The 20,601-nt window shown below is 54.9% G+C and overlaps 7 protein-coding genes across 7 annotated transcripts; 2 read left to right on the top strand and 5 right to left on the bottom strand.

Annotated features, from left to right (window-relative positions):
• The first annotated feature begins 5 nt into the window (after positions 1-5).
• Positions 6-1,611, top strand: J3D65DRAFT_285763 (guanine nucleotide binding protein, alpha subunit). The gene is made up of 6 exons (XM_066795115.1): positions 6-233; positions 294-639; positions 691-819; positions 870-999; positions 1,057-1,295; positions 1,353-1,611. Exons 1-6 carry the CDS (start codon positions 110-112, stop codon positions 1,450-1,452), a joined length of 1,068 nt encoding a protein of 355 aa, XP_066656868.1. The 5' UTR covers positions 6-109; the 3' UTR covers positions 1,453-1,611.
• A 2,489-nt stretch (positions 1,612-4,100) lies between these two features.
• Positions 4,101-6,342, bottom strand: J3D65DRAFT_285718 (uncharacterized protein). The gene is made up of 2 exons (XM_066795114.1): positions 5,966-6,342; positions 4,101-5,918 (listed from the first exon to the last, which is right to left on the bottom strand). The coding sequence occupies exons 1-2, from the start codon at positions 6,050-6,052 to the stop codon at positions 4,302-4,304; spliced, it is 1,704 nt and encodes a 567-aa protein (XP_066656867.1). The 5' UTR covers positions 6,053-6,342; the 3' UTR covers positions 4,101-4,301.
• A 291-nt stretch (positions 6,343-6,633) lies between these two features.
• On the bottom strand, positions 6,634-9,166 carry J3D65DRAFT_601665 (transport protein Avl9-domain-containing protein; the record flags this gene model as incomplete). The annotated part of the gene is made up of 8 exons (XM_066798055.1): positions 6,634-7,764; positions 7,820-7,957; positions 8,007-8,071; positions 8,097-8,268; positions 8,318-8,397; positions 8,450-8,883; positions 8,940-9,047; positions 9,105-9,166. 8 exons carry the CDS (start codon positions 9,164-9,166, stop codon positions 6,634-6,636), a joined length of 2,190 nt encoding a protein of 729 aa, XP_066656866.1.
• Positions 9,167-9,398: 232 nt separating this feature from the next.
• Positions 9,399-13,378, bottom strand: J3D65DRAFT_619163 (uncharacterized protein). Its single transcript, XM_066799718.1, has one exon. The coding sequence runs from the start codon at positions 13,118-13,120 to the stop codon at positions 9,437-9,439; it is 3,684 nt and encodes a 1,227-aa protein (XP_066656865.1). The 5' UTR covers positions 13,121-13,378; the 3' UTR covers positions 9,399-9,436.
• Positions 13,379-13,572: 194 nt separating this feature from the next.
• On the top strand, positions 13,573-15,890 carry J3D65DRAFT_619162 (uncharacterized protein). The gene is made up of 4 exons (XM_066799717.1): positions 13,573-13,816; positions 13,867-14,447; positions 14,499-15,108; positions 15,157-15,890. Exons 1-4 carry the CDS (start codon positions 13,626-13,628, stop codon positions 15,689-15,691), a joined length of 1,917 nt encoding a protein of 638 aa, XP_066656864.1. The 5' UTR covers positions 13,573-13,625; the 3' UTR covers positions 15,692-15,890.
• Positions 15,891-16,154: 264 nt separating this feature from the next.
• On the bottom strand, positions 16,155-18,194 carry J3D65DRAFT_285566 (uncharacterized protein). The gene is made up of 2 exons (XM_066795113.1): positions 17,896-18,194; positions 16,155-17,741 (listed from the first exon to the last, which is right to left on the bottom strand). The coding sequence occupies exons 1-2, from the start codon at positions 17,915-17,917 to the stop codon at positions 16,618-16,620; spliced, it is 1,146 nt and encodes a 381-aa protein (XP_066656863.1). The 5' UTR covers positions 17,918-18,194; the 3' UTR covers positions 16,155-16,617.
• On the bottom strand, positions 18,103-19,840 carry J3D65DRAFT_285555 (Thiolase, N-terminal domain-containing protein). Its single transcript, XM_066795112.1, has 3 exons — positions 19,598-19,840; positions 19,354-19,534; positions 18,103-19,293 (listed from the first exon to the last, which is right to left on the bottom strand). The coding sequence occupies exons 1-3, from the start codon at positions 19,663-19,665 to the stop codon at positions 18,289-18,291; spliced, it is 1,254 nt and encodes a 417-aa protein (XP_066656862.1). The 5' UTR covers positions 19,666-19,840; the 3' UTR covers positions 18,103-18,288.
• Between the last annotated feature and the right edge of the window lie 761 nt (positions 19,841-20,601).

Genomic DNA, 20,601 nt, shown 5'->3' with positions numbered 1-20,601 from the left:
CTCCTATCCCGCGACCCATTCGCGCCGTCCAAGCCTACGACAAGACGACCACCTCCTTGTGCCCAGTCGCTTCCTCTGTCGCCGGCGCTCTCGGCGGCGATAAGCCACCATGGGCATATGCATGAGCACCACCAAGGAGGATGCAGAGCAGAAGAAGCGCAGCCAGGCCATCGACAGGAAGCTCGAGGAAGACTCGCGGCGGCTCCGGCGAGAATGCAAGATTCTACTCTTGGGTACGCCCCTCTTCCCACGCCCTACTGCCGCGCGCCTCGTCTGCTAACCCCTTCACCTAGGCTCCGGCGAAAGCGGCAAGTCGACCATCGTCAAGCAAATGAAGATTATACATCAAAATGGATACACGGTCGAAGAGCTCTCCATGTACCGCCTCACAATCTACAAAAACGTCATTGATTGCGCCAAATCCCTCATTGGCGCCATGCGACAATTCGACATCGAGCCGGAGCTCCCGGGCAATGACGAGTACTGCGACTACTTGATGGAGTACGTCGTAGATCCGGATCCGGAGAAGCCGTTGGAGGCCAAGGTCGGGCAAGCAATCAGTTCTTTGTGGCACGACCCCTGCGTGAAGCAGGTCATGGACCGCTCGAGCGAGTTCTACCTGATGGATTCGGCTCCCTAGTAAGACGTCCCACCATTGGGTCGTCAACTGCCTCTGCTGATGCACGCTAGTTTCTTCGACGAGGTCCACCGCATATCCGCCCCCGACTACATCCCCATCGAAGCCGATGTTTTGCGAGCGCGAACAAAGACGACCGGTATCTACGAAACCCGCTTCACCATGGGTCAATTGAGCATACAGTAAGTCCACTTGGTCGCTCAAGGACCGCATCTGCTGACCCCGCACGCAGCATGTTCGACGTGGGCGGCCAAAGAAGCGAGCGCAAGAAGTGGATACACTGCTTTGAAAATGTCACGTCCATCATATTTTGCGTTGCTTTGAGCGAATACGACCAAGTACTGCTTGAGGAAAGCAGCCAGGTACGTCGGCTCCGACTACGGACCAAAGCACCAGCCGTGCGCTGACAAGGACACCAGAATCGAATGATGGAAAGCCTGGTGCTCTTCGACTCGGTCGTCAACTCGAGATGGTTCATGCGCACAAGCATCATTCTTTTCCTGAACAAGGTCGATCTTTTCAAGCAGAAACTGGCTCGATCACCTCTTGGCAACTACTTTCCTGACTATTCCGGAGGCAACGACGTCAACCGAGCCGCCAAGTACTTGCTTTGGAGATTCAATCAGGTCAACCGCGCGCATCTGAATCTCTATCCTCAGTAAGTCGGGCCATGTCTCGGGAATAAACTCAGACACGAGCTAACCACCAAAACCAGCCTCACACAAGCCACCGACACGTCAAATATCCGGCTCGTGTTCGCTGCTGTCAAAGAGACGATACTCCAAAACGCGCTCAAAGACTCGGGCATCTTATGAGCTCCCGCCACACTCTTCTTACCAATCGCCGCCCTATTGCAGATCGCCGACTCGCAAACCGTCTGTGCTCAGCCGATCCCCCTGGGCCGCAATAATACCCTTCGGATACCAACAATACAGCCCACACCCATGACGAACCTGTCTCGACCTTGTCCATCCTCTCCTACATACGCGTTCACGGCTTCTTCGCACAAGGGTTGCGCTCACCAGCATTGGAGTTTACGGTGTTTGGCGCATTCTTGGTTTTGGCTCATCAGCGCCTGCCGGAACCCTTGTTATTCCGCTTCTCCTCACTGGAATCGCATTGTCCAGCGAAAATGGCCGTTGCGGAAAAGAAAAAAAAAAAGTCGTCGCGCGTCTTCATCCCAGACCAACGTCATTCGTTTGTGTCGTACGCGACTGGCAACTCGATCTTTTGGGGACTACTTGCGCCCTCGAGCTGCTCACGAGCCGAGAGTAACCCGTACATGCGCTCCCGTTTGGCAGCATTGTGCCCCCCTGCTGCGCTCGCTCTTCTCATCTATCCCTTGTCACCTCGGTATAGGAGGCACGTACAATGTTCCTGGTACGTGTGAAGTTTTTAATGAGCGGTACCGTAATTTTTGCAACACCGCATTTTCGCACCGCATGCCTTGTTGTTTGAAGCCTCGGGCCTCTTGCCTCAGTCATACAGCAATCCGCATGAAGAAGGGCACTCCGGGGCCTCCTTTTTGAATTTTATACATGTCTTAATCGCAACCCTACATATATTTTCTTTTCTTCGCGATTGGCACTGCACCGCGGCGGCAAAGCTCACCCCCTTTTTTTTCTTCTCTCCCTTTCATCCGTCTCCTTTCGTGTCCCACCTTTCCTTTGTTTTTTTGGTTGTGCCTTGGCAATCATCATCTGTTTGGGCGGGGGCTTTTACTTCTCTTTCATTGTTGATTGGAAGGCCAGGCTCCCTTAAAGAATCTCTGCGTTTTGTCTTTTTTCTTCTCTTTCCTTTTCTAGTCAAAGTTTCTCATCAAGGAAGTGCGGGACGGGTTACAGGGATTATTCGGCCGCACGATATGGGATGGACGAAGGGGACATGAGGGAATACCGGGAATTAGTGCCAGTGATGGGAAGCGAGAGCAGTGAGTGGGTCATGGTATGGCCTTTGCTCCAAAGAAAGAGGAGGTTTGAAGTAGTTGGAGGGGAAAGCTGCTGCGCGTGGGTGCTGGCAGACGCAGCAGCGTCAGAGACGACGAACAGACAGACCCCTGACAGATGGGTGGTGCCCTTGTGAGCAGTGAGTGGGGCGCACTCTGGTGTGGAAAGAAATGGATGCTGGACATTGAGAAACCACCCTGTTGTTTTTGCTATATTTGACGCATGAGTGTCTGGCCTTGTCCATCTTCTTCTCTCACTGTGGTTTCTGACTTGGCCGGCCTGGGTGACGCGTATGAATCATCAAACGAAGCAAACAGCCAAGCAAACAATGGACAGGTAGACATGGAAGCGGGTTAGAGACACACAAGGCCCCCCGGATGCGATAGGCGAGCGTGCATGTCGATAGGCATGTGGCTCCATTTTATTCTTTTATTGTCTTTTTTTTTTTTTTTTATTTTTGCTTTCTTTCTCTCCATACCCGGGATAGACAAGCGCGTGAGTGGGGAAGCACGCCAGCAAGCAGAGCAGGGTAGGCAGGTGGGATTCTCAGGTGGTGTGGGCCGCGTCGGCCAAAACCATCTTTTCCTCGCCATCGACTAACTAAGGTACCGTATCTGCTGTCTCTCACTCTATATATATACCGGGGAAAACCACGCCATCAATGGGCAAGCCATGTGCGATTCTTGCCAACGGCCGGCCGGTCGGAGCGGACCGCATGCTATTTTTTGCCTTCTTGTCTTGTCGTGTCGTGGATTGTCGTTCGGCGACTCATTCAGCCACGCATGGACGTACATGGCATATTGACTGGCTGACTGCTGCTCAGCCATCTGTCTCTCCGTCGGTTGGTCGGTTGTGCGGAAGGCAGACAGGGTGTGTGGGAAGGGATGGGAAGGGAGGGGTACAAGGGGTCAGAATGGCTACAAGACGTGGGGCCGGGGAGTCGTGTTTGAGACACAGCTGAAGCGGAGGCGCAGGCGTGGCTATCCGGCTGGCTGGCTGACTGGCGGGGGATTTTTTTTTTTTTTTTTTTTTTTGGGGGGGGGGGGGGGGGGGCGGTCGTGCATGCTGCTGTGGCTGTACGCGCACAAGTACAGTAGTTGGTACGTATATATGTGTGTACTGTGCACACGAAGGACCGAGGCGAGGCGAGGGACCTAGGGCATCGTCGGCACAGACACAGTAGAGTAGTAGGTAGGTACCGCAGGTCGGCTCGGTCAATCGGTCGGTCGTTGAAAGTGTTTGGTTTTTTTTTTGTCTTTCCTCTTTTTTAAATTTGCAGAAGGAGACGTGCGTCGGGCGAATCGTAGGGCGTCGCATCGGGGACGGATAGGGATCGGATCTCAGATGAGCAGAGAGAGATGAGCGGCGGGCAGCATCTGAATCTGCAGCACATGCGTCGTGATTCGGCGGCGGCGGAGTATTATTGATTGCTTTGCATGTCTGGCTGGCCGGGCCGCCGCCATCAGGAGCCAGTCATCGATGGGAAGAGGCACACACAGGCGGCGAAGAAGAAACGACGGCGACGACAAAAAAAGACGACCAACGACCAACGAGACTCGACGGGACTCGGTGATGGATGCAAGGGCTGAGAGCTTTGGCCGTTGGCCGCACCTCCCGCCCACGTTGTCTGCTTCCCGACGCCGCCGTGGCACCGCCGGCGCTTCCCGTCAACCTTGACGTCCACCTCACCCACTGCCGGCCTGAAGCTTGGAACGACATCAGTCCTCGCCCGCGTTGCTGTTGTTGTCGCTGGCGTCGCCGGGGCCCTGTTCCTCCTCGCCGTCTTGATTCTCCTCGATGTAGCCATCGCCATGTTGCTCTGCGCGTCCAGCGGCGACCTCGACGGGAACGATGTTTCTGTCGTCGTCATCACCGCCCCCCTCTGGCGAGCTTGTCGGAGACAGTCGGTTCAAGATCTTCATCTCCACGTCCTGCTTTCGATGCAACGTGACCGCCGCGCCCAACTTGGCCGACTCCGAGTCCTTGATGTTGGCGCGGAGGAACTCCCACAACTGGTGGTGGTTTGTGGCGTGTAGCATGTCTACGCGATGGTCCGTGTCGCAGTAGTAAACGTAGATGAAGATCTCCAGGTCGCCCATGATTCCCTGGCGCTGTCTTTGTGTAAGCCTCTGCGAGGCCATGTAGAGTTGACCATCGATGTAATTCCTAAGCTGTTCCTCCCTCTCCTTCAAGTCTTCATCGCCCGGGTAGGTCACCTTCCAGGATTGGAATTTTAAATGCGGGTGGTATCCCATCTTGTTCTCAAAATGGAAAGTGACGTCAATTTTTTTGTACTTGCGGTTGGGCGCGCCGTGTTCGGGGCGAGCTTCGGTCGCGCTGGCATCAGGGCCATCATGGTGGTCCTTCTCGATTGTTTCGATGATGAGGCTGTTGGCACGCATCGAGGCGGCGCGAACAGATTTCCTCGAGTACATGGGTGTCGGCGACTGCGGAATGAAGGGGCTTCCATCGGGAGGCAACACTGACGACCTGGCCGAGGACAACGGTGACGACGACGCTGACGCCCTCATCCCCAGTATACCGGTTGGAGCTGGTCCAGACTGATGAACATTGCTAGCAGTCGCAGATGCCGGCAAACGGCATTCAGCCCTGCCCGAGGTGTATCCAGGCCACTCGGGAGGCGACACTGACGACCTGGCTGAAGACAACGGGGACGACAACGCTGAAACTTCTTTCTCGGGTGTGCCGGTGGGAGCTGGCCCAGACTCATGATCATTGCCAGCAGTCACAGATGTCTGCAAATGGCAGCCAGCCCTGCCTGAGGTATCTTCGGACCACCTCTGAGCCTGACCTTGACGCGTCCGGGTAGCAGAGTGCGGGCTTTGGGGCGCAGCGCTCGTCCACCGACGGTGCCTAGGGCCACGCGCCGCGGCTTCAGGGTTCGTTGCGCGTCGTCCAGCACTTGAACCCGAGTGGTTGGGCGAGAGCACCCGAGGCCTCTTATGAGTCCGAGGCGAGGCATCTTGCGACGTTGGTAGCGAGGCCCTACGTCTAGGTTGTGCCTCTGACCGCACTACCTCAACCCCGGCTGGAGCTCTGCGCGGCGGACGCATGACATCGGCTTGAGGACTTGAAGGGTGGCGTTCGGTGGCTCCCGAACCGCCCACTTGAGTTGCATCGCTTGCGTCGATGGGAGTGAAGGCGCAGTAAAATTTCCTGGCGCGGGCGGTGGTCGCATCGGAGAAGAAGAATTCTTCTCCACAATTCCAGACGTCTTCGTCAACAGCCGCGTTTTCATTTGTGTCGTAGTAGAGAGCGAAGGTGACTTTGTCCGGTTCCTGTTTGAACATAGAGTACGCTGTCTTTACCAGTTTCTGCTTTGATTAGATGCGTTCGGGAGTGCCACGAATGAAACACTCACGGTGTATGGCGTGCCCATGGCGATTGGGACGAACTTATTGAGGCCACCAAAGGCGAGCTGGACCAACTTGATCTCTGTCGGTTCCATACTTGACGCTGCGAAGCCCTGTTACTGAATTTGTCGCAGGCGACCAAATGAGCGAGCGACACGGGTGAGCAAACCCTGACCTGATCAAGGAAGCTCAATCAACGAGTGACCGACAAAGGGCGAGGTGGAAAGGAGCGGAGGAGCGGTGGTGCGGGAATCGAGGACGGGCATGGTTTTTGTCATTTTGAATCGCCGAGAGTTGTGTCGTGGGTCACAGACGCCGATACTGACGACGGCGCAGCTGGAGCCTTGAATCGTTACTCGACCGTTTCCTCATGAATGCTGACCGTGTAGTAGCACCCAGGCTCTATTAGACTCAGCACGGGGCCGCTGTCTTTACCAGACTCGGACAAGCCTTTGATATGAAAAGGTGAATGGAAAGGAGACCGCTCTGAAGAATCCTGTCCATTCCACGTCTTTCGGAAAGCCAGACTACCCGGTCCTACGCCGCCAAACCACCCACCTCTTGCCAAAGAATCACCTCTCGAGATGAAAGGTATATCTGTGCTCCTGTGCACACAAAGAGCAAACCAACCCAAATCGTTCCAGTAACGCCAGTCATTCGTACCGCCTCATTCCAATCATCTGTCCATAGACGCGCTCTCGGGCTTGTCTTCAACTTTGGCTTCCTTCAGCTCTTCTCCAAGCGTGGCACTCTGGGTACTCGTCCGTACTTCTTTTCCAACAGCCGTGGCAGCTTCGGCAGAATCCGGATGTCCCCCGGTCTTCGCCTGGGCTTCGTCGGCCGATGCCAGTGCCTCCACTTTGTCCCCGTTGACTTTAGCCTCTTTCACAGCCGTAGTCTGATCTGCAGCCGCCGACTCAACCTTCGATTCTACGATTTCAGGTGCCTTGTCTTCATCCAAACCCTTCTTTGGCTCGATGGGGCTGTCCGTCGGTGGAGGGCTCGCTGGGCCATTTTTACCCTTCCGCCATCCAGCACGCTTCTCGTTTGCCCACTGGCCCCAGGAGCTCAGGTAGGCACTGGCTCGCTCGGCGCGGCTGCCTCCATTTGACTTATCCTTGTCGCTGATGCTGCTAGTAGGACTGCCTTGCTTCTCTTCCTTTTCGGCCTTCTCGGCTGCTGCTTTCGCTTCTTCATCTCGTTTACGGCGTTGGGCCTCGCGCATCGCCTCTATGTCGGCCCAAAGGTTGTTGAACGCTGTAGAAACTTTCTTTTGACCCTCAGCAAAATGCTTGTTTAACGTCTCTTTGCCATGCGCGAAGCGCTCGTCGAGGTGCAAAGCCTCAACCTGTGAATTGAGGCGGCGCTGAATGTCCTCGATGGTAAGTCCACCAGAGCAGGGGTGTTCGGGGACAACAATGTCAAAAAGATGTTCGTCCGTATGGCGATTGAATATGCGGAAGTTCTCCGTCTTTTCCCATGCCGCAATGAAGTCGTTTCCGAATTCACCAGCGGGATCTCCCTCAATCTCATTGATGACAGGCCCCTTCAAAGTATCCTTATGGGCTTCATAGTAGGTGCGATACTTTGATGAAGAGAGCAAGGCGAGAAGGTATTCTTCAAACTGTAATCGAATGAATTCTTCGCTTCCAGAATATCCGAGTGTGTTCGGCCGGCCTGGGTTTTCCTCGTCCCATGTGTCGTTAACGGCTTGAGTGAGAAAGTCAATCCACCTCCTGTCAGGGGTAGAAAGGATAAGCGCGCTGCGAAGCGAAGGCGATGAAATGTTAATGGTCCCTTCGTCGAGCTGCAAACATCATCAGCCTTGAAATTCTCTGGGAAGGAAGAATCATGTCGACTACATTTATTAGTATATCGCTGTAGCGATCTCTCTGTTGCAAAAGTAATGAATTTGTCGAACCGACAACATAAGACTTCGTTTCGCGATCAGCCAGCATATCGAGTTGTTGCAGTGGCGTATATGGGCCGAAAAGACTCCCCTGTCGCGAGTTAGCGTGATGAAGAACACGAGTGAGCAGTGTGACCGACCTTTCCAAAGATTTGGAGAGGAAGTCCCATGTACGCCAGGACTGAGGATGAGTTAGCCAGAAAGCCTGTTTCGGGTACAGTGGATATTACGAGATGCTCGCTCGCTCGTCTTCAGAGAGGCAGGCTTCTCCAGATTCTCCTCATAAGCATTGAACGCTGGGTCTGCGCAGTCTTGCAAGTTGCGAATCAGGCCTGGTATCAGGGAGATCAAGGAAAATTGCATCAAGCAAAGCCGCTCGCAGCTAGAACCGAAAAAGAGCATCTGACCATCGTCAATATAATCTATGCCGCTGGTCTTGTGACAAGCTCACCTTTGGTTGAAGCAAGCAACATTTAAAAAGCACCAGCGTTTGGTGCTTGTATTCATGAATGATTTCGCGAAGAGAAAGGCCTTTGGATGCGTCAGTCTGCAGGAACGGTTTCATCTTGACAGGGTAACTGACCAAAAAACTGGTCGCGTTCATGTTCCCTGTCCTTGAAGGTCTTGGCTAGACTGGCCTGAAACCCCTGCGACAGCGTTAGCAGTGCGGCAGGCAGTTTCGAATGGTGGACCAACCTCCAAGATGTCCAGATCGGTAAAATCACTATCGAGTATGAGCCAGAGGAAGATTTGTAGAGGCAGGCAAGACAGTACTTTTGGGCAAACCAAGCCTTTGTCACCACCGACAGCTTCTCGCGCAAATATCCGAAATGCTGGGGGCTGTCGGTGATGACCACAACGGCCTTTTGGACGGTAGAGCGTGTGACTTCGGCGGGGCGGTTGATCAGGTCGTTGGCGTCGAGTTGGCGGGTGCACGAGATTCCGAAGAGGGAGGTCGCCGGGCCATCCAGAGTCGCCTCACGGCAGAGTGTAAAGTAGGAGAAGTCTTCGGTGGTGCTACAAGCGGCGCAAAACATCAGCAAGCGGACAGGGAAACGACAGTGTCGACTTACGCGTGGGCGCCGTCGCTCAAAGCCATGAAGGGCAGCAACGGCCACTCATTGTCGGCAGCTGGATCAGCGCCATTCTCGACGCCGATCCAAGTCTCGACCTCGGGGCCTCTTTTCGCATGTTAACCAAGCTCTGGATGCGCTGGCGGGTCGGGTTGGCTTAGATACCTAGCGTGGTGAAAGTCGACGACGCAGACGATGGGAGGGAAGCAGTGGTGGAGCGGAGCCATGGTACGGCAGACACAGGCATAGCGGTCGTCGAGGCGAGGGCTTGGGCGAGGTGGACGGGCTGCGGTGAGGTGTTGTGGTCGAGCTTTGGTCTTGGTTGTCCTCTCACGAGTCCCACGAATCGCGCGGAACCGGGGCCGCGCTAGCGCCCGCTTTCATGCAACCTGACGTCCACTCGGGGTCCAGTCCAGGGCATCTTCAACGCACGTCACATGCCAATCATGTGTATCTTATGCCTATACATGTATTTACATTTACTTACAGCCCGGCCCTCATACGTCGCCCAGGTACATCGTCTGCAATGCATCATCCACCCTCGGCATGCTCCTCGCCGCCTTCACCGTGACCGGTGCCCTCTTTTCCAAAAACTCTTCCGTCACCACCGTCCCTCCGCCTGTCCCTATTGCTTCGGCTCGCCTGACGTATTTCAGCGCCGCTGCCAAAAACACCATTGTTCTATACGTTGGAAGCTTTGCGCCGGGCCCCTGTCTGAGCGGGCTGACGTAGAGATATTGCCAACCACGGCTGTATCTCTTCCTATTCGCGTACTTCGGATTCTTCCACCCGGGCCATTGTGGCATGAGTTCCGTTTCCGTGAGTGAAAAGGCATGGGCGATGCGCCCTGATCGCGCCAGCAGTTGAATATAGGTGTTCCACAGAGAGTTGCCCATCTCGTATCCTTCGCCGAGGACAGAATGTACAACCTTCTGAATGTCTTCGACACGGTCTTGCTGCTTCAACGACATCATGTACACTGACAGCGCGTTTGTAATAATTTTCCGGCGAGAGGCGGCCTTTTGCTTGCTCGTGTCCTCTTGCGAAGCAAACTCGCTCGCGACGTTGGCTGGCCGCAGCTGGCTCAACGCGTCAGCCTGTTGTTTGGCCAAGCGCCAACATTGCTCCACCTCTGCGTACTGTTCGGCTTTCAGAAAGTTGTGCATCAGAGCGACGAGCATGCGCATCGGGGGCGTCTTTTCGGGGTCCGAAAAATCAATGTCATTCCGCTTGGCATACAAGTCGAACATTTTTTGCGACATCTCGAACATACCCCTTTGCCCAAAGGTGAGAATCAACACATCCAAGTAGGAATCTTGTAGTTGATTGATCGGTGTGAACTTTGTGTTGACTTGTATTTCTTTGCTGACTTCCCAGGGCTCTAGGATATTTAATTGGCCGATTGCCATCCTTTCAGTCTTTTCGAATTTGTCGGGTTCTTCTGTCTCTCGGTTCGTCTTGCTTTCGTTGAACAAGACGGCCTGCACAAGAGCTGATCTTGTACTAAACGTGGCTGGGACTCTTTGATGTTGTCGGAAGCGGTCGACATACCACACCTTCCAGTACCTCCGTTGGTTGATGTATCCGGCCATCACAATGCCGTAGTGCAAAGAAAGCTTCTCGACGGGCTCCTTCGAGATGACCGTTCTAAGGATCTTGTACGCCACGTCGGTTTGGTGGATGGAGACAAGCGCAAGGAGCAAGGCCGCGTACGTGTGGGCATCGTACGGAATTCCATGTTCAGTCATGTATGCCATGATGCGCTGTACCGCCTGGATGTCCCTCTCCCTAGCGTATTCGGTAGCGATAGTGTTCCAGAAAACGACCGTGTCGCCTTCGAGCTGTCCCTCGGCTTTGAGGTCCTGCAGCTGCATGGCGAATCGCTCCGCCGAGTGAAGGTCGCCGCTTTTGACGTACGCCAATACGAGGAAAAGAACTGTGCGAGAATCACGCAGAATGACTGGATCTAGTTCTGAGATCATGTCAAAAATCTCCTTGACAGCGTCGACGTCGCCGCGTTCCGCCAAGGATGTCAAAATGATCCTGAAGCTGTTGCCGTCTAGTTTTGTGACTTTCATCATTTGCTTGAGTCTTTCCCAGGCACCTCCGAGATCCTGATTTCTCACATGGGCTTTCAGGACGGAATTCCATGACTGGGAATCGGGAGTCAGGTCGAATTCTTGTTTCATGTACTTGATCAATTTCTCTGCCCCAGCAACGTCTCCTTTTCGGGAGATAGCATAGAACATCGATCTGAAGATGGCGCGGTTTTCGCGAATTTTGCCCTTGTGGTAGGTGACGAGCTCCCGAAAATAAGCCTTGACTTTGCGGTCGTCTCCCATGTTTGCGTGGTAGTGCATCAGAAGACTTATCATCGACACTGTTGGTTGGCCCACAATCAATTTGTAATGATAAAACACTACTCCTGTGTCAACGGTTTGCTTTGGAGGGAGTTTCGGATGTCTTAGAAATCCATGAAGCATGCAAACAAACGTGGATCTCCTGATCAAGGGAGGTTTTCTGTCTGCTCTATCGCGGGCTTCAAGGATAGCCGTGACGTAAGCGTTGTACAGCCTGAACACAATCGGCGGGAGATGCGAGAATTTTGTAATCTCTTTCGCGTGAAGGATAGTCTCCAATGCAGACGCATGCATCCCGGCTTGATGATCAGGAAAGACGTAGCCGGAATGCTTCACTTTCAAAAGGAGGCGCCATAGCTCAGCCGGTCTACTTTCGGAAGACCAAGACACAGTCTTTTGCGCTATGCCTTGCCTTGCTAGCTCCGTGACGAGCAATCGAAACTGCCGTTCAGACTCTGTGGGCTTGGCTCCCAGTCGCTGCAGCTGGCGGAGCCGGATGAGAAGCATGGCGAGATGATCGCAAACGTCCAAGTCTCTTGCTACGATGACCCAATCGATTGACCCAAACTGTTCAGCTGTTGTGATGACATCTATCACCAGTTGCCACTCTCCGTCTGCAATCGCGCGGGAGATCAAATGTTCTGGGGTATTCGGCCTCAACTTGTCTGATGACTTCCGGATAGGGATTAAACCGTGGCCACGGTAATCGAAATGAACCTCCTTGGAGTCTGCTTCTGATATCCCTTCGAAGTAGATCAAGGCAGCTTTGCCCGGCCCATGGATGGTCAGATATGCCAAGATGGCACTGTCGTAGGATTCTCTGGCTTTGCAGTCGTGCGGTAGCGATTGAAAGACTTCGATGATCCGCTCGGCGTGTGTGCGAAGAAATGGTCTGATGGATCCAAGATGCTGAAGGATGGCAGTAGCAAGCTTAGGTGTTTTTTGTTTGGTAGTGAGCGCGTTCCACAATCGCCAAATTGCCTGAGGGATAACATTGCGTGACTCTTCGTCGATGCTGATATCCAAGTAGTAGTCCATGAGCTTTGAAATCGCCTCCGGCTTATCGTGAGACTGCACAGTCGCCTCAATAAGGTCGAAAATGTTGGACCCCTTGCCTTCTTTGCTGCCATTGACAGGCTCGTCGACTGATTGGACCTCTGTTCTTGACTTATTGGAATTCATCGAGTCCAGCTCAAGCGCGTCCATATCACTGCCGATGTTGCCGTCTTGTTGGTCGAAAGCATAGTCCTCGTCTAGCTTGTCGGCGGCACCGTCCATTTCGACTGCGTTGCGCTCCGATTCCGTATGGCCCATTGCAGATTCAACCTGCGTATCTTCTCTCTGTTCGATCTTCTCCTGATTCGTTTCCGCTCGAACTTTGGACAAATTGTTCTCCCCCACATCCTCCGCTTTTGAATTTGTCACCTTTGGACCTTCTTTCGACGAGGGTTTCGAAGAATAGTGTCTACGGCCAACGGTTGATATGCCGAGTGGGCGAAGTTTCCATCCTCCCCGGCTGGTATTGTCGAATCGTCTCATCAAGGCGAGGGTCCGATTTGGATACAAGAAGTAAAGAAAGGATCCGTCACCGTCTTCGAGGTGCGCGTCCGTGGCGGAGCTACTTTCCTCACGATGAGAGCCATTTTTGCGCGGGCTGGATTTCTCCAGAGAGTGCTGTAGGTGTGCTGATGGCTGAGAAACGGTGTCATGGTGCCCAAACGGCGGGTGGAGGGCTCGGGAGCCGCGAACAGACGGAGTGGCAGACGCGCGCAGGAAATATCGTCCTCCGTTTTCGAAATATGTAGGCGCGCGCTCGAGCATAACCAGCTTGAAGGCAGAGACCGCCGTATCTCATGGACCTCTGGCGAATAGAGCGGTAAAAAGAAGAGTCGAAAGCGATCAGCGGAAAGAAAAGAGTTTGGTGGGGTGCAAGTAAGGTTGCATGACGCTGCGGACACGGTGTGGGTCAAGAGGGGAATTGGAGCATCCCAAAGTTCCCAACTGATCCTCAAGCGTAGAACAAGCGCAGGGTGATTCGTGGCGACGATGTGTACATGGGTTTTCGATGATGCATCATGGATGTACTTTTGCGCCGTCAAGTCGGAGATGCTCGGCTCCGATCTCCGCAGAAACGCCGACGTCACCTCGGCTCGGCATCCCGACACGTCGGAGTCCAAGGTTCTCCACTGAGGTGTCGGCTTCGGCCCGAGACGGAGAAACCTAATTCTCCGCACCCAGTGCGGTGAGGTGTGCGGTGGTCCTCCCGGCTGAAGCTCACGGCGCTGTGTCATCACCTCCCCGCGCTCTTCAACTCCAGTCTTCCACAATGGACATCACGGCGTTTGTCACCTCGCAGCGGGACAGCGTTCTCCTTCTGGGAGACTACAACATCTATCGCCAACAACTGTCGCGCCGATTGCTCACGCTGAGAAGACGTCTCGGCCGCGCAACGCCAAAAAACGCCAAATACTCAACCAAAGATCCCGTCACAGCTAGTGACATTGGCTCCAGTCATGAGTGAGTCTGTTCCTGACTGCAAATCTCAGCTTCTAACACTTCTTGTCCAGCTTTGTCCAGCTCCAAATCTTGACCGCCGAGCGCGCCTGGGCTCATGCGATGCACATGAGATCGCTTCACGCCGAAGATAATGCTCAAAAGGGAATAACCGGGACGACACGCAAGCACATCATATCGCGTTTACACAAGGCCGCCGTCATCGCTAGAGATCTTTCGCTGCAGCTGTCGGATCAAGCCGCGAGTGGGGCAACAGACATCGACATTCTGGAAGCAAAGGCCTACTACTTTTCGCTTTGTGGCGCTCAAGAATTTGAGAAGCAGGCACAAGGGCAGCCATCAAATGGCACGACACCACCAGAGCAGCGGTGGCAAGATTGCTTGGTCAATTACAGTGCTGCGCGCATCATCTACAATGCTTTGCTGCAGTCGACAAAGAATGACATTTTCAAGGACATTTTGACCAACACGGTCGATCCCAGCCTTCGCTACGCAGCATATCAATCTCGTCTTCCTCGAACAATCACTGTTGCGGCAGTCGCCTGTCAAAGGTTTCCCCGCACAGACTCCGAACTTGTAAACGCTGTCGAAAAGGTGTACCCAGACGCTCTGCAGGAGGAGTCACAGGGCGCAGGTATTATTTCACGCATCTCTCCAGTCGTTCCCAAAACTGACTTGAAGACAGGCAAAGGGGAAAACGCGTCTACCGATATTCCGACCACAATTGTTTGGCGCTCGCGCACCGCCAACATTGTCGATGCCTCGATCGGCCAATCCCTTGCGCAAGTTGCTACGGCCGAGGCAAAGTTGTCTGCATTTCTGAAAGCATCTGCTTCGGAAACAACGCTCCGTGAAAAAGCGGCCGCCTACGACGATGTTTTGATTGCAAGCCAAGATGCAGCCGACGCTACACGCCGTGCGATAGAAGAGTTGGAGAAGGAGGGAGTAAACGAGGGCGACTCTCAAATGCAGCACTTGAGAATCACTAGCCTGGCCGTCAATTATGCTTTGATTGGGTGGCGTGTTGGACGGAACCGCGTCCTCATTGGAGGTGATGACGGTGCGACTATAAATCCTGGAAGGATCAAGAAGGTGAAATCTGGAAAAGAGGGCAAGGAAATTGTCGAGAAGGAAGAGGGGACAGGCCGCAAGTTGGCGAGCCTGAGAGAACGCGTAGTCCTCTTCGACTCGATTCTCCAAAGCATTGATTCGGTCAAGGAGTTGCGCGGCGCCATGCGCGACTCGGACTTCATTCAAGAGCTGGATGGCAAGCGCGCTTATTTCCAGGCGCTCAAGTACGTCCTTCCATCACTTCAGATTCTGCACATGGCTGACTCTTCTAGATGCCTCAATATCGCCTACTCGCACGCACTCCTCTCCTCTTCCAAGAACGCCTTGGCTCTCTTTGCTCGCGCCTTGGACCTCTCAAACCTGGCTCTCTCTGCTGGTACCGACAGCTCGGAAACGTCATCCAAACCGCCCAATCTCGAAATCTCAATTCAAGAAGCCAAATCTTTGCACTCGCGTGCCGAGGGCCTCGTAACGCAGTACCGCGCGCTGGCCGATCTCCAAAAGCTGACCAAGGGTCCTGGAAAGGGCAGCAGCAGCATCGCGGCCAAGACACCGCTGGTGCAGCGCCTGGAGCAGTATCCGACCGAGGAAGCCGACCTCAAGAACTTGGTCGAGTGGCCCCCGCGCCTGCAGGCTGTTCCCGTCAAGCCAATGTTCCTCGACGTTGCCTTCAACTACATCGATTACCCGGGCAGGGCTGGCGCCGCGACGACGGAGAATGAAGGGGGTGCGCGTGTCAACGAGGCGTCGCAAGGGGCGGCGGATGAGAAGCCGAAGAGCAGGGGTTGGTTCGGCTTTGGAAGATGAGTGGATACTGTGAGACAGTGGTCCTCATGGACAGGCACATTGGGGCAGGGTGCAAACTGGATTTCATTTGCTCGTCTCGCGGCATGTTCGAAGTGACATTTGGCGTTGAGAGCGAACAGCAGTATATCTCCTGATACTTCCATGGACAAGAATCAATCCACATTAAGCTCCGCTATCAATGATGTATAGCTTTTCCGGCAATAGCGGCTCGTCCGTGAATCCAGTGCAAGGTCATTTTCAGATTACCCCGTGTTTTTCAATGACTTTTGCATCGCAATTGAGCGTTCGAGATCCCAGGCCTTGACAAGCAGCCTCATTTTCGGCATCCAGGTCAACCTGTCCCCTCTGTAAGGCAGGTTGAGAACGAGGCCCATCCCTGATCAACACCGGCAATTCACACACGCTTGCCATGTACGTAGAGATTTCGACAGCCTCACTCGACATGTCAACAAGACCTATTCGTCCATATGTTGCTGCCAAATTCCTCGACCCTCTCTTGAGATGCTCATTCGACAGTCAGAATCAACACACTTGTCAAAAAGCCTGCATAATCCGTACGCGATTTTGGGACGAGATATCTATTCCAGGAGGTGCCACACCTCCAAGGCAGCGATGATCCAGAGGACGAGCACGCATCGGGGGCCCATTGCTGTATACAGGAGCCTTCACCCTTCTAGCCCTAGCCAGAGCGGTGCGAGAGGGAAAGCGAGGCAACTATCTAGGAGGGACGACAGAGAGACAGGAAAAAAGATACGAGATGAGCGTGACCGACCTAGGAGCCAAAGGGAACTTTATGGACAAGCGCGACCTGACCCTCCCGCCGCCAAACTCCAATACCCAAAAACTCCAGAAACTGCGCTTGATCCTCCGTCCAGTGCGCCAGAGAAAACAAAACTCGAATGGATGCGACAAAACGAGGCGTCGGCTCAGTTGCCAGCGTGGCTGCCGTAGTCGCTGCCGGCATCGCTTCCGACGTCGGTCCAGCTAGACGGGGTGGCAGCACCGCCAAGGTCTGAGTAGCTAGCATCGCTGCGTGCGTCTGAGAAGCCTGTCTCGGAAAGCTCGGCCTGGGAGCCAAAGGGATTTGAGCTGACGTCGGCAGTGCCAGTCGAGCCGTTGTGGAGCGAAGAAAGGACAGCGATGTCGTCGGCGCCGCGACCGACGAGCGACGCATCCGTGGAGAAGTTGTCCTCGGTTGGGGTCAAGGTGCCAGTGCTGTGTGCCATGTGGTCGTCATCAAAGTCGCTGTCGTCGATGACAGAGACGGCGGGGGACTCTAGGATGGTGGGGCCGGCAGCATGCGAAGCGGACGAATAGTATGATTCAGTAGCGGCTTCACCGGTGGTCTCGGAACCATCGGCGTGGACAGGCTCGGAGACGTCGATGAGTTGAGGCAACGAGGAAGCCGGTAGGGCCTCGACAGTGGCGGTGGTCTCGCGCGAATCCATGATAAAGTCATGAGGGGTCACGGCTTCCTCGTCGTGGTCACCATCAACCGAGTTCTCCTCGACACCGATGAGGTCACGATCGAACAAGATGGAAGCGTCCTCGTCGCCAAACGGCTGAGCATACGAAGCGCCACTCATGAAGCCTCGAGCGCCATGACCGCGGAGTCTCAAGTTTTCCGAAGCAGTGTTGTCGGTGCCAGTGGTGATGGCCTTCTCGTTGACAGTTGCGGGGCCTGACTCGCGGAGCGTGCCATCGTTGTGGACCAAATCGTCAAAGGTCGAGCTTCTCGTCGTCGGTCTCTTTTCGTCGTACGTTTCGCTGATTCTGGCGAGCTCGTCGAGGTCGACGGCGACGCCTTCTTCGCGGGCACGCTTGATCAGCTCATTTCTCCTCTGGCGGATGGTCTCTTGACGCTTCGTCCACTGTTCCTCGGTCTCGCCGGGAGCTCGAAACTGGCGCGCGGGGGGGTTGATTTCGTCCCCCAGCTTGTGCAAGGCGACGGCAATCTTGCGTCGTCGTTCGTCGAGCCAACGTTGAACCTGGGGGCTCTGGTATATGGCGATGCCGGCAGCGACGGCGACGGACACTGCGATGATGGCGCCTGGCTTGACGGTCAGATTGGGAGGCATGAAAGCGGATGCAGGAAAGCGAGCGAGCGCAGAGGGGAGGGTGCGACAATAAGAAGTGATCGGAGGTGGTGGCGGTGTCGGGAATGGAGTGGAGTGGTGCACAGCAAGTGGCGAGATGCGGCTTACCCTTGACCGCTGGAGCCGTCATGTCCGAGCAGTCGAGGAGAACAGAAACGGATGGTGGCGAGGCGAGGCAAGGCGAGAGCGAATGGAGTGACTGGAAGAGGCCGTGAGAAGTGAAAGTGAAAGGAAAGAAAGAGCAGCAGCCTGGAGGTGAGAGGACGGTTCAAAGGCCAACGGGCGTAACCAATCCAAGTCAAGCTTCCCTACGGCACCGTCCTCCTCCCTCACCTGTGGCTGTGCGCGCGCTGCGGGGGGCTCCCACACTCCCAAGGCTCCACCCCACTCCACTCCACTCCCACTCCACTCGGGTCACGCCTCCGCATTTCAGTTGCATCACTCCCTGTGCCAAACTCGTTTACATTCAATTTGCGTCGTGTACCAAACATCCCCTCCCCCTTACAGCTGCTCATTCACAAACAGTCCAGCCATGCCCATGCCCGTTCCAATACACATGCTGGTCAGCAAAATCTTCTTCTTTTGCCGCCTGCACTCGCTCAGCCCAGTCACAATCTGCCTTGCGCCAGTGCATCCCAGCGGGTGACCCAGCGCGATCGCTCCACCCCTCGGGTTCATCTTGTCATGCGGAATCTTCAGCGTCCTCAGACAGTACACGGCCATGGAAGCGAACGCCTCGTTGATTTCAACGACATCCACGTCATCAATCGTAATGTTGAGCTTGCCCAACAGCTTGGGGATGGCAATGGTTGGGCCAATACCCATGATGCGCGGTGCCAGACCCGCAACAGTCGAGGAAACGTACTTGGCCAGGATGGGCTGACCAAGCTCCTCAGCTCGCGAGCGCTTCATGAGCAGCACTGCTGCCGCTCCGTCCGTCACTTGGGACGAGTTGCCTGCGTGGCTTCGGTCGCCGTGGGGCAAAAAGGCCGGCTTGATCTTGGACAGCGACTCATACGTCGTACCGTAGCGAGGGCCCTCGTCCTTGCTCAACGTGACCTTCTTCTCCTCGCCCGTCTTTGGGTCCTTGACCCGGACAGTGATGGGCGAGATCTCCTCGTCGAACAAGCCAGCCTTTTGAGCCACCTCCGCCCGGCGGTACGACTCGGCTGCGTACCGATCCTGCTCCTCCCTGGAAATGTTGAAGTCCTTGCCGACATTCTCCGACGTCTGTCCCATGGGTTGCATGGCGTCCTGGGCTTCTTGCTCCTTGAGAATCTCGTCAAAGAAGGGCCTCTCCAACCGGTCACCGCCCGCCGTCATGGATTCGGCTCCCATGGCGATGCCAATGTCGATGTTGCCATTGGAGATTTGGTTGGCGATTTCCTGAACTGCCTTGAGCCCGGAGCTGCAGAAGCGGTTGGTCGAGTATCCGGCCGTGGTGTTGGGGAATCCGGCGCCCAACATGGCGGCGCGGATGTAGTAGGCCGCCTTTCCATCGCTGACCTGGCGCGCAACTCGTCAGCCATTGTGCATGCATCATACAGATGGTCTCCTGGCACGTACATTTCCAACGCAAATGTCCTCGACCAATTGCGGGTCAATCTTCATCTGTGCCCTGACCTGCTCGAGCATCTTGAACATGATGCCATCGAGGGGCGTGTCCTTGAGCCCGCCCTTCCTTCCCTTGCACAGGGGCGTCCGGGTGGCGAGGGTAATGACAATGTCATCGGGGTTCTTCTGCGTTCTAAAACAAGCTCCGAAGTCAGGAATGGTGCGACAGCGCGAGAGAGGAGGACAGGCGACTCACATTTGCGACAGGCCGCTCCGGGAGGGAGTCATGTGGGAGACGATGCTCTTCAAACGTTCGGCAGCCATTGTTGCGATTGATTGTTGGATTGTAGAGAAGGGGGGGGTTGATGTTGTTTGCGGGGATGGCGGAGGTTGATTTAACGGAAGGGTTCGCTCTGGGCCGAGGCTGCGGAGGGCTGCGAGCTGATCGACCTCGGGGCCGCCGGCTCGACAGGATTGACGCGGCAGAGCTTCTTGTCGAGACTAATCACCGCCATCATCTGCCAGGAGACGTCCAGAAGCGGCGCCGACATGTACACTGGAGGTGGAGAAGGATGTATGTGTTTGTCTGTGCTCGACCGACCGACCGACCGTCATCTGGGGCCCCGCGCAGGCTGAGAGCAATGAATGGGAGCACAGAGGGCGCGACTCGAGGCTCAAAAACAAACTTCAAACACCCTCGCAACACCATCCAACTTGTAGTCTCTTCTTCTTTTGGTGTGTGTATTTGAATGCTCCCCGCCCCTTTTCTTTGCGACGAGAATTCCCTTCATCATCGAGGCAATCCTGGCCTTCTGTTCGCGCATTTCTTCTACTCTTCCCCGCTTCTTCTCTTTTCTCCGACTCTCTTTATCTCTCTTCAGCCTGCTCCGATGTCGGCCCTTGACCGAGACAGGCCATTGCTTTGGTCGACTGCTGCAGGCATTTCGTGTTGTGTCTTCTGAGGTGCAGCACTGTGGTACGCTGTCTCCAAGTCGTACAAGGAATGTCGCTCTGTGCTGGCTGTCAAATTGCGACCTTATCTTCACGAGCATTTACGCTCTCAGCTTCGCAACAATGACACGGCTTCTTTTGAAAGCTCTCTGCACAACTCCGAGTTGACTGCGACATGTAACTAGACGCCTCGTGGTTGGCCCTGGACTCGGCAACCGGCACGCTTTGTCCACTGCAAGTCGGCGAAAATGATGAGGCACAACGTCATCGCAGTCCTCTACCATTACCTCTGTGCCGAGTGGCCACGCT

This window comes from Phyllosticta citribraziliensis (assembly GCF_038025025.1).
Source record: "Phyllosticta citribraziliensis strain CPC 17464 chromosome Unknown J3D65scaffold_4, whole genome shotgun sequence".
NCBI classification, from domain to species: Eukaryota; Fungi; Ascomycota; class Dothideomycetes; order Botryosphaeriales; family Phyllostictaceae; genus Phyllosticta; species Phyllosticta citribraziliensis.
The sequence above is the reverse complement of the archived record's forward strand: the minus strand, read 5'-3'. Positions and strand labels throughout refer to the sequence as shown.